The sequence below is a fragment of the Mangifera indica genome, chromosome 2 (genome assembly GCF_011075055.1).
Source record: "Mangifera indica cultivar Alphonso chromosome 2, CATAS_Mindica_2.1, whole genome shotgun sequence".
NCBI lineage: Eukaryota > Viridiplantae > Streptophyta > Magnoliopsida > Sapindales > Anacardiaceae > Mangifera > Mangifera indica.
The window spans coordinates 21,796,380-21,810,811 of NC_058138.1; the positions used below are offsets into that span (position 1 = coordinate 21,796,380).

Sequence of the window (14,432 nt, forward strand, 5' to 3'; positions counted from 1 at the left end):
TTGCCTTGGCAATGTTTTTTGATCAGAGAGTTCACCAATTCGATATCAACAATACTTTTCTCAATGGGGATTTGCAAGAGGAGGTGTTTATGACTCAACTAAAAAGGGTTTGAACACAAGCTAAGACCCGGTTTTGTTTGCAAATTGTAGAAGGCATTATGTGATCTAAAACAGGTCCCAAGAGCTTGGTATGACAAGCTAAAACAGATGTTAATAATTAAAGGTTTCAAGAACTCATTGGCTGATTCTAGTTTATTTGTTTTTAAACAAGGCACATCAGTAGTATATGTACTCATATACGTTGATGACATATTGCTCACAAGGCTGGATTCTAATTTTATTAGAAGGCTAATAACTGATCTGAATGATAAATTTGCACTGAAAGATATGGGTGAATTGGAATTTTTCTTGGGTCTGGACGCAAAGGGTAGTCGGAAAGGTTTGCTACTGAGCCAAACAAAATATGCTTCTGATCTCTTGCATAGGGTGAACATGCAGCATTGCAAATCTGTTTCCACACCAATGGTCGTAGGTAGTAAATTGTTTCCTGGAGATAGTCCTGTATTTGATAAGCCAACGATGAATAGAAGTGTTATTGGTGCACTGCAATATCTGACCCTTACTAGACCTGATCTTTCTTATGCAATAAATAAGCTGAGTCAGTTCTTGAAGGAGCCAACACAACTTCAATGGCAGGCAGTAAAAAGAGTGTTGTGATATATTCAAGGAACACAAGAGTATGGCTTGATGTTTACGCCTTCCTCGATATTGAATTTGGAGGTTTGTTTAGATGCAGATTGGGCTGGAAACTTGGAGGAAAGAAGATCCACAAGTGGGTATTGCATTTACCTTGGAGGTACTCTGGTTCAGTGGAGCTCTAAAAAGCAAAGAGTGGTGGTTCTCTCATCCACTTAGTCAGAATCAGAATACAAGGCACTCAGTCAGGCAGCTACAGAGGTTGAATGGTTAAGATCTCTATACAGTGAATTGGATTTGGAGTGGTTTGGTCAAGCAGTAATATGGTGTGACAATATGAGTGCTGCTTCATTGACAGCAAACTCTGTGTTTTATGGAAGGACAAAGCATATTGAGCTGGATGTGCATTTTATTCGTGAGCAAGTGGCTTCTAAATCTGTGGCAATTTAATATGTGCCTTCACAACGTCAGGTAGCCGATGTGTTTACTAAAGCATTGTCAGCTGCGAGATTTGGGTCACTCATTGACAGACTTCAAGTAGTGAGAATTACAGGAAAAGATAACAGTGTGAAAGAATTTGTTTCCGAAACAGAAGCTGCTGGAGGAAAAATTGCAGAAATCCATGTGAGCTGCAGGGAGGATTGTTTGTAAAGAAGTTGAGTTAAGCAGAATTAAGAGAGTTGTTTGTAACAAAATTTACTCATTTTTTGTTGCAATTCTAACTATTTCTTACTTAGAATTGAGGGAGGATGTGAAAGAGCAAATTTTGGTTGTAGTAGCTGAAGCAGAGTGAAGTTGTAGTGTCAGTAGTAGAGTTTTAACTTTAGTAATGCACTGCGTTTTGAAGAGTTAAAAGTGCGGTGCGTTTTGTAGAATAAAAAAAATGGAAAGTTGCCTCTGTTCTTCTTCTACTGAGGAAAGCAGAAAAAGTTTTGTCTAATTTTCTTTGTCACAATGAATAGATTTCCACATGCAGCGTCTGTCTAAGTTCTATTTTTTTTTTTTCAAACAATGTCTTTGAACTACTACATTAACTGTGGCGGAAATTTAACCCTAAACCAAAATATAAAATTAGAAATGCTATGTTTGTGAAAGTCCAATAATTTTTTCATTTAACAATTTCTTGCATTAGTGAAATTTACTAATGCCTAGACTCTTAAGTACTCAACATTTCGATTTTTGTGCGTGGTGACATTTGTTGTGACATCAGGGGTGTGAAAAGTGCTTAACCTCCAAGCAATGGCTTTACCAAGTCAATAAAAGACTATTTGTCTTCATAACCAAATTGTATACAACTAAAACCTAATCTAAGCGCTTTCTACATTTGAAATAACTTTATAATTAAATACTTAATGATAATGACTTTTTCTAACATTAACCCCACAATTAAAAATTATCCTAGTATGAATTTCACAAACAATTCCTAGTATCTTATATTTCAGATAGGGTATTGCTTAGGGTTGATATTACTGAGTAGATGTTGACTGAAAACATATCAGGTTCTAGAGCTTCAATAGTAGGTAGAGTTGTTGGGTCCAACATTAGTTGCGGCTCTAGTAACAGATGTTAGCAGAGACAACTGAAGAATAAGCAAGTGTAATCCCTAAAAGAAAATAAAGTGCAGTTGGCTTAATAAGTAATACAGTGCGGATTAGTCCTGCGGCGTAGTATTGAAAAGAGGATATTTAACTCTCTTTCCTCACTCTGAAATGAATGAGAGAGGGTTATCTGGGTTCTTCTTCTTTCAACAACTATATATCATCTGGTGTTACTTAATATCAAGAAGAAGATCTAATGGTCATGAATTAATTTTTTCTTTTTGTAGTTAATCAAACGCTAAGATTTGTTTGACCAGGATTGTCAACCTAGACACTCTCAAGCTATATAAAATGAAATATAATTCCTTGCAAAGATGTTAGGAAATACAGTTATTTTCTTTGTAAGATGTTAAGGTATTAATTAATTAGTGAAAGGATTAATTTCTGTAATCGTATTGTTATTTTGTAAATAAGCACGCGTTATATATGTCAGAAAAAGAAAAATTCCGCGGCAGAGTTTTTCATAAACAATTATCAGCACTCAGAACATCGGATGACAATTTAAGATTAAAATAACGATGTGCAAGAATATAAAAAGAGCACCATTGCCATGTCAAAACTGTTGATGTAATCAACGAAGAGATTAAAAATTTTACTTAATCAACAACAACAAACTGAGTAAAAGATAGCCAAGGAAGACTTTGCAACTGGCAACACTCGTTCTGATTTTCTTTGAGTCAATCGAGACTGGTTCAATAGATTTTGTCTATAAATAGAGTAGCTAACCTTACAACATTTCTCACCCCTCCATAAGCAATAATAACAATACGTGAAGAATAGAGAGAGCATAATCACAATGAAAAGTTTTATTCAAGCTTTTATCTTCTTGGCCTTAGCTTCCTCATTTGCCACCGCATTTGATCCCAGTCCTCTTCAGGACTTCTGTGTAGCCATCGATGAACCAAAGAACGCTGGTATGAATTTTCTCCTCAATTCTCTTTCTGTTCATTAATTTAAGCTAGCTAACTTTGATCCATTTTGCACATAGGTAGTGTCGGAAATATATATTGGGGTTATAAGTGTGAAAATTAAAACCTATTTTACACAAAAACCGAATGACTTTGTGTAAAATGAGTTTTCAATTTTAACCTTTATAAGCCTAATATATATTTCTGACATAGTATCAGAGCACGAGCCAAATGGTTGGCCTAACAGCCTGAGTGTTTCTGGATATAAGTGATAACGCACCCAATCCAAAACCGACTGAGCCGAAAGGCAGGTCTAACAGTCTAGATGATTGCATTTAAGTGGAAGTGTTGGAGACTCAAATAAAAAAGAAAGAAAAAGAGTCTCACATCTAATAAACTTGAATAAAATGAGTGGTATATAAGTGTGTAGATTGGACCTTAACATAAGTCAATTGATTTTGTGTAATATGAGTTTCAATCTTTATACGTGCAAACCCAATGTATATTCCCGACAGGCAGTAATTCTTACTGATTTGATTTTTCAATGCAGTGTTTGTGAATGGAAAGTTCTGCAGGGATCCCAAGCTCGTCAAAGCTGAAGACTTTTACTTTTCAGTTAAAACGCCTGGAAACACAAATAATCCAGTTAATTCTAATGTTACAGCCGTAAATGTCAATCAAATTCCAGGACTTAACACTCTTGGCATATCAGCTGCCCGCATTGACTTTGCACCTTACGGCCAAAATCCACCTCACACTCACCCTCGTGCCACCGAGATTCTTGTTGTCCTGGAGGGTACTCTTCTTGTTGGGTTCGTCACTTCCGATCCCAACCACACACTCATCAGCAAAGTTCTTAATAAGGGTGATGTGTTCGTGTTCCCCATTGGTCTTATCCACTTCCAATTCAATATCGGAAAAACGAATGCTGTTGCATTTTCTGGTTTGAGCAGCCAAAACCCCGGTCTGATTACTATTGCCAACGCGGTATTTGGATCAAATCCTCCAATTAATCCAGATTTTCTTGCCAAGGCTTTCCAGTTGGACGTAAACATGGTGAAAGATCTCCAGAAAAAGTTCTAGATAGACAGCAAGATAATTTTTTCGATTGCATGAAAGTAGCTTCTACAATTTCAATATATTTATAATATGTGCTTTTCCTAATACTTATTGACGTGTGGTAGTGATGTAATAAAGGTGTTACATTTTTTATGTACCTCCAGTCAGTTTCCATGGTTTTCTTACTGATATAACTAAATTTGATTGCATTTGCTGACCTTTTTTTTTTTTTTTTCCCCTCTTTTCTATACTATCGTCTCTACCAGTTACATTTTTCTATGACATGAAAATAAATCTGATTGATAATGAATCCCAAGTGACTGCACCCAAAGTTGTTCTGCTCATAGGAAAAAATTCGAAAAAACGACAGGCTTTGTTGGTGATATTGTACATCTAAATATTAATGCACAAATAGTTTGGTTATTGGACATCAGTTACATTAACCATTTAATCAATAATTCAATCATTAACTAATTAATTCATAAGTGATACACATAAATTCGTGTCTTAAGGATAATGACAAAATCCATTTACAACTTTACGTGGTCTGGGTCGTTGTCAAGTTTTTGACCAATTGAGTTGTCGGCTGCCTATTTTCTACATAATTAATGCAGTCAAACGAATCAATTAAGGAATGGCCAAAGGACTTATTCCCACCCAAAGTACGTTATTATCTCAAGATTCTTTTCGTTAATTTTGAAAATTTTATTTATCTATTCATGAATCGTTAAAATTAATGTAATTCTAACCATTTAAAATTTTATCTTTTTTTTTCCCTAACCCATAAAAACTGACTATTTCCCCCTAGTTAAGTTTTAAAAAATAATATTTTCTCTAGGGTTCAGTTTTTAATCCCAGACACCAAATCCGATGCCATCACCGATGACGAAGCTTTCTTGACGTATCACCATGCTTCGATGGTCCGATGGTTTCTCTTCCCTCCTTTGGAAGGTCAGTCGAAGTAGATCTGACCTGATCTATGCCAACTGATATTCCAAATGAGGGAAGAGAGACCGCCGGAGCGTGGTGATACATCGAAAAAAGCTTTGTCATAGGCAATGACACTAGATTTAGCATCGGGGATTCGAAACTAAATCCTGAGGGGGAATGCTATTTTTTAAAACTTAACCTAAGAGGGAAATAGTTAGTTTTTTGGGGTGGGGGGGGGGGGGGGGGGGGGGGGGGGGGGGAGAAGTAAAACTTAGCAGTGATTGTTTTATGCAGTGTTTCTGAATGGGAAGTTTTGCAAGGACCCCAACCTCGCCAAAGCTGAGGACTTTTTCTTTTCAGTTAAAACGCCTGGAAACACAAACAATCCACTTGGTTCAAATGTCACAGCTGTGACAGTAGACCAAATTCGAGGACTTAACACTCTTGGCATCTCAGCTGCCCGCCTTGACTTTGCACCTTATGGCGAAGTCCCACCTCACACTCACCCTCGTGCCACTGAGATTCTTGTTGTCCTGGAGGGCACTCTTTTTGTTGGGTTCGTCACTTCCGATCCCAACCATACACTTATAAGCAAAGTTCTTAACCCAAGTGATGTGTTCATCTTCCCCATTGGTCTCATTCACTTCCAAGTCAATATCGGAAAAACAAATGCTCTTGCTTTTTCTGGTTTGAGCAGTCAGAACCTCGGTGTGATTACCATTGCCAGTGCTGTGTTTGGATCAAATCCTCCGATTAATCCAGATTTTCTTGCCAAGGCCTTCCAGTTGGATGTGAAAGTGGTGAAAGATCTTGAGGCAAAATTTAAGACGGATAATTAGATAAATGTGTCAAACGCAGTGAATTAGCTTCTATTGTTTGAATAATGTTTTCTTGTTTTGTTATTACAATGGTGTAATGAAGTGGTTACATGTTTACATGTGTCTCCACTCACTTAATTTTATCAGTTGCTGATATAATGTTGTATCTATCTTTCTTCCGTCTTCTCTATTCTTTATCATAAATATATTTATAATATATAGTATTGATACATTCTTTATGATGTAAAAACAAAATATAATTGATCAAATGAATCCCATAATTTCAAGACTTTCTCTACGAATTTTATGTGCACTAGTATATCACTCAAAGTTTCTCAATGTTATAAGTTGAGTTAAAGATATCATAAAAATAGAAGAGTTTTCTACGCTCTAGTATGAATTTCACAAACAATTCCTAGTATCTTATATTTCAGATAGGGTATTGCTTAGGGTTGATATTGTTATTTTCACAAACAATTCCTAGTAAATGTTGACTGAAAACATATCGTATTGTTATTTTCTTGCTATATAAAATGAAATATAATTCCTTGCAAAGATGTTAGGAAATACAGTTATTTTCTTTGTAAGATGTTAAGGTATTAATTAATTAGTGAAAGGATTAATTTCTGTAATCGTATTGTTATTTTGTAAATAAGCACGCGTTATATATGTCAGAAAAAGAAAAATTCCGCGGCAGAGTTTTTCATAAACAATTACCAGCACTCAGAACATCGGATGAAAATTTAAGATTAAAATAACGATGTGCAAGAATATAAAAAGAGCACCATTGCCATGTCAAAACTGTTGATGTAATCAACGAAGAGATTAAAAATTTTACTTAATCAACAACTACAAACTGAGTAAAAGATAGCCAACGAAGACTTTGCAACTGGCAACACTCGTTCTGATTTTCTTTGAGTCAATCGAGACTGGTTCAATAGATTTTGTCCATAAATAGAGTAGCTAACCTTTACAACATTTCTCACCCCTCCATAAGCAAAAATAACAATACGTGAAGAATAGAGAGAGCATAATCACAATGAAAAGTTTTATTCAAGCTTTTATCTTCTTGGCCTTAGCTTCCTCATTTGCCACCGCATTTGATCCCAGTCCTCTTCAGGACTTCTGTGTAGCCATCGATGAACCAAAGAACGCTGGTATGAATTTTCTCCTCAATTCTCTTCCTGTTTACTAATTTATGCTAGCTAAATCTTATCCATTTTGTACATAGACAGTGTCGGAAATATATATTTAACTTACAAATGTGAAGATTAAAATTTATTTTACACAAAACCAAATGACTTTGTGTAAAGTGAGTTTTCAAATTTTACACTTATAAACCCAATATATATTTCTGTCATGTTATCAGAGCACGAGCCAAATGGTAGGCCTAACAACCTAAGTGTTCCTAGATACAAGTTATAACACACCCAACCAAAAACCGACTAAGCTGAAAGGCAGGTTTAACAACCTAAATGATTGTATTTAAGTGGGAGTGTTGAAGACTCAAATAAAAAAGAAAGAAAAAGAGTCCCACAGATAATAAACTTGAGTAAAATAAGTGGTATATAAGTGTGTAGATTGCACCTTAACATAAACCAATTGATTTTGTGTAATATGAGTTTCAATCTTCATACTTGCAAACCCAACATATATTCCCGACAGGCAGTAATTCTTACCGATTTGATTCTTCAATGCAGTGTTTGTGAATGGAAAGTTCTGCAGGGATCCCAAGCTCGTCAAAGCTGAAGACTTTTACTTTTCAGTTAAAATGCCTGGAAACACAAATAATCCAGTTAGTTCTAATGTTACAGCCGTAAATGTCAATCAAATTCCAGGACTTAACACTCTTGGCATATCAGCTGCCCGCATTGACTTTGCACCTTACGGCCAAAATCCACCTCACACTCACCCTCGTGCCACCGAGATTCTTGTTGTCCTGGAGGGTACTCTTCTTGTTGGGTTCGTCACTTCCGATCCCAACCATACACTCATCAGCAAAGTTCTTAACCCGGGTGATGTGTTCGTCTTCCCCATTGGTCTCATTCACTTCCAAGTCAATATCGGAAAAACAAATGCTGTTGCTTTCTCTGGTTTGAGCAGTCAGAACCCCGGTGTGATTACCATTGCCAGTGCTGTGTTTGGATCAAATCCTCCGATTAATCCAGATTTTCTTGCCAAGGCCTTCCAGTTGGATGTGAAAGTGGTGAAAGACCTTGAGGCAAAATTTAAGATGGATAATTAGATAAATGTGTCAAATGCAGTGAATTAGCTTCTACTGTTTGAATAACGCTTGTCTGTTTTATTATTACAATGGTGTAATAAAGTGGTTACACGTTTATATGTGCCTCCACTTAGTTAATTTTACCAGATATTGATATAATGTTGTGTCTATCTTCCTTCTCTCTTCTCTTATTTTTATCGTAAATATCTTTATAATTTATAGTATTGATACATTATTTATGATGTAAAAATAAAATATAACTGATCAAATGAATCCCATAATTTCAAGACTTTTTCCTTGAATTTTATGTGCACTAGTATATCACTCAAAGTTTCTTCTTGTTATAAGTTGAGCTAGGGATATCATAAAAAGTAGAAGGGTTTTCTAGGCTTCAGAAAAATTCTTCAGAAATATTAGAGTGGTGTTAAGGCACATAGGGTTGAGTATGGTCTTTAGTTGACCAAGCTCGTTTGTGAATGGAATGTTTTGCAAGGACCCCAAACTCGCCAAAGCAGAGGATTTCGCCTTTTCGGTTAAATTGCCTGTAAATACAAAGAATCCAGTGGTTCAAATGTTACAGCCCAAAGTGTTGATCAAATTCCATGACTTAACACTTTTGTCATTCCAGCTGCTTATATTAGCTTCCCACCTGATGGCCGAAATCCACCTCACACTCACCGTCGTACCATTGAGATATATGTTACAAAAAAATTGTGAGAGATTTCATAAACAAATATCAGTTGATGAAAAGTTAGGATAAAAAAAATTAGCACAAAAATATAATGGAGGACCATTTCCATGGATAAAACGTAGAGTTGATGTAAGCAGTGAAGAAATTAAAATTTTAACTTAATCAACAACGACTACAAACTAAGAGAAAGCCAATAAAGACTTAGCAACTGGCTGGACTCTTTCTCATTTGCTTCCAGCGAGGGAAAACAATCGAGACTGATTCTATAATTTTCACTTATAAATAGAGAAGTTAGCCTTCAGCATTTCTCACCCCTCAACGAGTAAAATTACTTGAAGAATATATAGAGCGTGATCACAATGAAAGGTTTTCTACAAACTTTCGTTCTTTTGGCCTTGGCTTCCTCATTTGTCTCCGCATTTGACCCCAGTCCGCTTCAGGACATCTGTGTAGCCATCGATGAACCAAAGAACGCTGGTATATGCTCACTTCTCTTTCTGTATATAACTTCTCATTTATGAAATTAAGTGAGGGTTGACTCTTACTGATTTGATTGTCTTATGCAGTGTTTGTGAATGGGAAGTTTTGCAAGGACCCCAACCTCGCCAAAGCTGAGGACTTCTTCTTTTCAGTTAAAACGCCTGGAAATACAACCAATCCACTTGGTTCAAGTGTCACACCTGTGACAGTAGATCAAATTCCAGGACTTAACACTCTTGGCATCTCAACTGCCCGACTTGACTTTGCACTGTTGAAATAAGTGGCTCTTTATATCCCACATTTATTAATTTAACCTATTTGTATTTTACTAAAGGCTATAAATAGAGGCTTTAGTTTTAGTTCAATATCATCCCTAAGACAATTGTAGTCAAATACAATTGTATTGAGAGAATCCTATTATTTGAGATCTCTAATAGTTTATTTTTCCTTTGTAATTATTCTTTGGAGATAGTGAAAGACGTCAGCGGCGCCGAGGACGTAGGTACATTTACCAAATCTTGTAAATTCTTGTGTTCTCTTTCTTTTATTTTTCTGCATTTTATTTTTTACTTTAATTATTTATTATATTCAATAGCATAGAAGTTGTGTTTTATATTTTCACTGCACAACAAGTGGTATCAGAGCCTAAGTTTAGGACAGTGAGTAGCTATTTATATGGTTATGTGCATATCTAGGAAAATGTTGTCTAAGGAGATTGGTTTTTAAGGAGGCTTTGTCCCCACCAATCTTTCCTGGGTACTTTCCTAGTGCATATATTATCATTTTTTGGCACTTACTACTATCCTAGGTTATAGTAATTATGTTTTAGCTATTGAATATAAATTTGTGAAACTTGGTTTTTTGAAAAACTATATACCAAGTAAATCGTAGTCAGCAGAATATGACATCGACATCAACAAAGACAATTGTGACAACCACAAAAACTGATGTGGAAAAATTTGATGGTCGCAACAATTTTGGCTTGTGGCAATGTGAGGTGTGGACGCCCTGTGTCAAGAAAATCTTAATATAGCTCTAGAGGAGGAAAAACCAGAGAAGATGGATGACAAAGAATGGGTGAGGATCAACCGTCAAGCTTGTGGTACAATTCGTACGTGTCTTTGTAGAGAGCAGAAATATCCATTCATGAAAGAGACGTCTGCAAGTAAAATGTGGAAGACATTAGAGAACAAGTATATGAAGAAGAGCAATGAGAGTAGATTTTATTTGAAGAAGAGACTGTTCTGTCTTCAATTGAAACCTGGTACAAGTATAAGTGATCATATTGATACTTTTAACCAGTTGATAGCTGATTTACTGAACCTGGATGAAACTTTCAAAGATGAAGATAAAGCAATGCTTATACTAAGATCTTTACCTGAAGAATTAGATCTTCTAATATTACATTACTTCATGGAAAGGAGAAAGTGACTTACGATGAGGTATGTGCTGCTTTGAGTAATAATGAAATTCAAAAGAAAGATCAACAAGAGAATAGAGAGACAACTATTGAAGCCCTTATTGTAAGAGGACGAAGTCAAAGTCGAAAGCAAGAAAGAAGGGGTAAATCTCATAAAAGACCTAGTAAAGATGAATGTGCTTTTTGCCGAGAGAAGAGACATTGGAAGAAAGATTATCCGAAGTTACAAAGGAAAGATAAAGGGAAGACCAAAGTTGCTTCAGATGTATGTGTAGCTGAAATTGAAAAAGATAAGTTAGATTTTACTCTAGTAAGTCTACCAACGACATCTCAGTATGATGAATAGCTTCTAGATTTGGGTTGCACTTATCATATGTGTCCACACAAGGAATGGTTCTTCAATTATGAAAAACTAAATGGTGGAGTTGTTTTCATGGGTAATGATAGTCCTTGTAAAACTGAAAAGATAGGTTCAATCCGTTTGAAGAATAATGATGGGTCAATTAGAGTTCTGACAGACGTTCGACATGTACCATAGTTAAAGAAAAATCTTATTTCTTTGGGAGTTTTGGAATCCAAAGGCTTCACGGTATCAATGCAAGATGAAGTCTTGAAAGTTATCTCTAGTGTTCTTGTAGTAATGAAAGGTACAAGAAGAAATAACTTGTATTATTATAATGGTGGTACAGTTTTTGGATCAGCAGCTACAGTATTTGAAAAAGATGTAAATGATGAAACAACCAGACTTTGACATATGCGTTTGGGACATGCAGGGGAAAAAACCTTATTTAGTTTGGTAAAACAAGACTTATTGAAAGGAGTAAAGACCTACAAGTTGGATTTTTGTGAGCATTGTGTCTTGGGAAAACAGACCAAAGTAAGATTTGGTATTGCAATTCATAATACTAAAGGTATTTTGGATTATGTTCACTCTGATGTGTGGGGACCTACTAAGATAGCTTCTTTGGGAGGTAGACACTACTTTGTTACTTTTGTTGATGACTTTTCTAAAAGGACATGGGTGTACACTTTAAAGAAGAAGAATGACGTATTAGGTGTTTTCCTGAAATGGAAAAAGATGGTTGAAACTCAGATTGACAGACAGATCAAACGACTAAGAACTGATAATGGTGGTGAGTATACTAGTGATCCTTTTTTTGAAGTTTGTCAGGATGAAGGTATTGTATGTCGCTGAACGCATGAATCGAACCTTGCTGGAGAAGGTTAGATGTATGTTGTCCAATGTTGGGTTGGGCAAACTATTTTGGGCTGAGGCTGTTACATATGCATGTCATCTCATTAATCGTTTACCATCCACTACAATTGAAGGGAAAACACCCCTTGAGGTATGGTCTGGAAAACCTGCTAATGACTATGATTTCTTACGTGTGTTTGGTTCGACTACCTATTATCATATAAGAGAGTCTAAATTAGATCCAAGAACTAAGAAAACAATCTTTATGGGGATTAGTTCTGGAGTGAAAGGATATCGTCTTTGGTGTCCAAAGTTAAAGAAAATCATTCATAGTAGGGATGTTACCTTTGATGAATCTGCCATGTTAAAGAAGGTAACAAGGAAGACCGATGATACTCAACAACAGGTGGAGTGTATTCCACAACAGGTGGAGTTTGAGACAATCATAACAATAAACCCAGTTAGAGTTGTTGAAAATGATAGTGATACTCCAGTGGCAGAGGAGGAAAGTGAAGATGAAGAGATTTCAACCCAAGAATCTCAACAGCAATAAGAATCAATTGTATCACATAGGCCAAAACGAGAAATATATAAGCCTGCTCGATTTGCTGATATGGTGGCCTATGCACTTCCAATTGTAGATGATGATGTTTCTTCCACTTATAAAGAAGCAGTCAAAAGTTTAGAAGCTAAAAAGTGAAAGAAAGCCATGGATAAGGAATTACAATCCCTTCAGAAGAATGAAAATTGGCAGTTAGTTCAATTGCCAAAGCACAAGAAGACAATTGGGTACGAGTGGGTGTATGCAAGAAAAAATGGATTTCCTAACGAAGAAGATATTCGCTACAAGGCAAGGCTGGTAGCAAAAGGTTATGCTCAAAAGGAAGGGATTGATGAGGTATTTTCTCCAGTTGTTAAGCATTCCTCTATTAGAATTTTGTTAGCCTTGCTAGCACAATTGAATCTTGAACTAATTCAACTTGATGTGAAAACTGCATTTCTACATGGTAATTTGGAAGAGGAAATCTATATGACTCAGCCTGAAGGATTTAAAGTTGCTAATAAAGAAAATTGGGTTTGCAAATTGAAGAGATCGCTTTATAGACTGAAACAGTCTCCAAGACAGTGGTACAAGCGATTTGATCCATTTATGATGGAGCATAGGTACACAAGAAGCAAGTATGATAATTGTGTATATTTTCGCAGGCTATAAGATGGGTTTTTCATTTATCTATTATTGTATGTTGAGACTGCTGAGAATCCTATAGATATGATGACCAAGGTGGTAACAACGATCAAGTTCAATCATTTTTTGAACTTGATCAACATCCTGCAAGCTTAAATTGCGCCGAAAGGCGCATTTGAAGTCATCGCTGAAGAAGAAAGTATAAAGGAAATTTGGTGGGACTCGCTAAATCGCCAAGGTGGAGATTGTTGAAATAAGTGGCTCTTTATATCCCACATCTGTTAATTTAATCTCTTTGTATTTTACTAAAGGCTATAAATAGAAGCTTTAGTTTTAGTTCAATATCATCCCTAAAACAGTTGTAGTCAAATACAATTGTATTGAGAGAATCCTATTATTAGGGATCTCTAATAGTTTATTTTTCCTTTGTAACTATTCTTTGGAGATAGTGAAAGTAGTCAGCGGAACCGAGGACGTAGGTACATTTACCGAACCTCGTAAATTCTTGTGTTCTCTTTCTTTTATTTTTCTGCATTTTATTTTCTGCTTTAATTATTTATTATATTCAATAGCATAGAAGTTGTGTTTTATATTTTCGCTGCACAACATGCACCTTATGGCGAAGTCCCACCTCACACTCACCCTCGTGCCACTGAGATTCTTGTCGTCTTGGAGGGCACTCTTTTCGTTGGGTTCGTCACTTCCGATCCCAACCATACATTTATAAGCAAAGTTCTTAACCCCAGTGATGTTTTCGTCTTCCCCATTGGTCTCATTCACTTCCAAGTCAATATCGGAAAAACAAATGCTCTCACTTTCTCTGGTTTGAGTAGTCAGAACCCCAGTGTGATTACCATTGCCAGTGCTGTGTTTGGATCAAATCCTCCGATTAATCCAGATTTTCTTGCCGAGGCCTTCAAGTTGGATGTGAAAGTGATGAAAGATCTTGAGGCAAAATTTAAGATGGATAATTAGATAAATGTGTCAAATGCAGAGCTTTTGTTGTTTGAATAATGCTTGCTTGTTTTGTTATTACAATGGTGTAATAAAGTAGTTACACGTTTACATGTGTCTCCACTCACTTAATTTTATCAGTTGCTGATATAATGTTGCATCTATCTTTCTTCACTCTTCTCTATTCTTTATCGTAAATATATTTATGATATATAGTATTGATACATTTTTTATGATGTAAAAATAAAATATAATTGATCAAATGAATCTAAT

General features: G+C 35.9%; 4 protein-coding genes across 4 annotated transcripts; all 4 read left to right on the forward strand.

Moving 5' to 3' along the window:
• Positions 1-3,051: 3,051 nt before the first annotated feature.
• LOC123209443 (germin-like protein subfamily 1 member 13) lies at positions 3,052-4,472 on the forward strand. Its single transcript, XM_044627508.1, has 2 exons — positions 3,052-3,208; positions 3,753-4,472. Exons 1-2 carry the CDS (start codon positions 3,091-3,093, stop codon positions 4,283-4,285), a joined length of 651 nt encoding a protein of 216 aa, XP_044483443.1. The 5' UTR covers positions 3,052-3,090; the 3' UTR covers positions 4,286-4,472.
• A 1,006-nt stretch (positions 4,473-5,478) lies between these two features.
• On the forward strand, positions 5,479-6,030 carry LOC123208691 (germin-like protein subfamily 1 member 14; the record flags this gene model as incomplete). The annotated part of the gene is made up of 1 exon (XM_044626210.1): positions 5,479-6,030. A coding segment is annotated over one exon (552 nt), but the record flags the coding sequence as incomplete, so codon positions are not given.
• Positions 6,031-7,018: 988 nt separating this feature from the next.
• Positions 7,019-8,403, forward strand: LOC123209784 (germin-like protein subfamily 1 member 17). The gene is made up of 2 exons (XM_044627925.1): positions 7,019-7,166; positions 7,710-8,403. The coding sequence occupies exons 1-2, from the start codon at positions 7,049-7,051 to the stop codon at positions 8,252-8,254; spliced, it is 663 nt and encodes a 220-aa protein (XP_044483860.1). The 5' UTR covers positions 7,019-7,048; the 3' UTR covers positions 8,255-8,403.
• A 772-nt stretch (positions 8,404-9,175) lies between these two features.
• On the forward strand, positions 9,176-14,180 carry LOC123209785 (germin-like protein subfamily 1 member 17). Its single transcript, XM_044627926.1, has 3 exons — positions 9,176-9,401; positions 9,491-9,667; positions 13,813-14,180. Exons 1-3 carry the CDS (start codon positions 9,284-9,286, stop codon positions 14,178-14,180), a joined length of 663 nt encoding a protein of 220 aa, XP_044483861.1. The 5' UTR covers positions 9,176-9,283.
• The last annotated feature ends 252 nt before the right edge of the window (positions 14,181-14,432 follow it).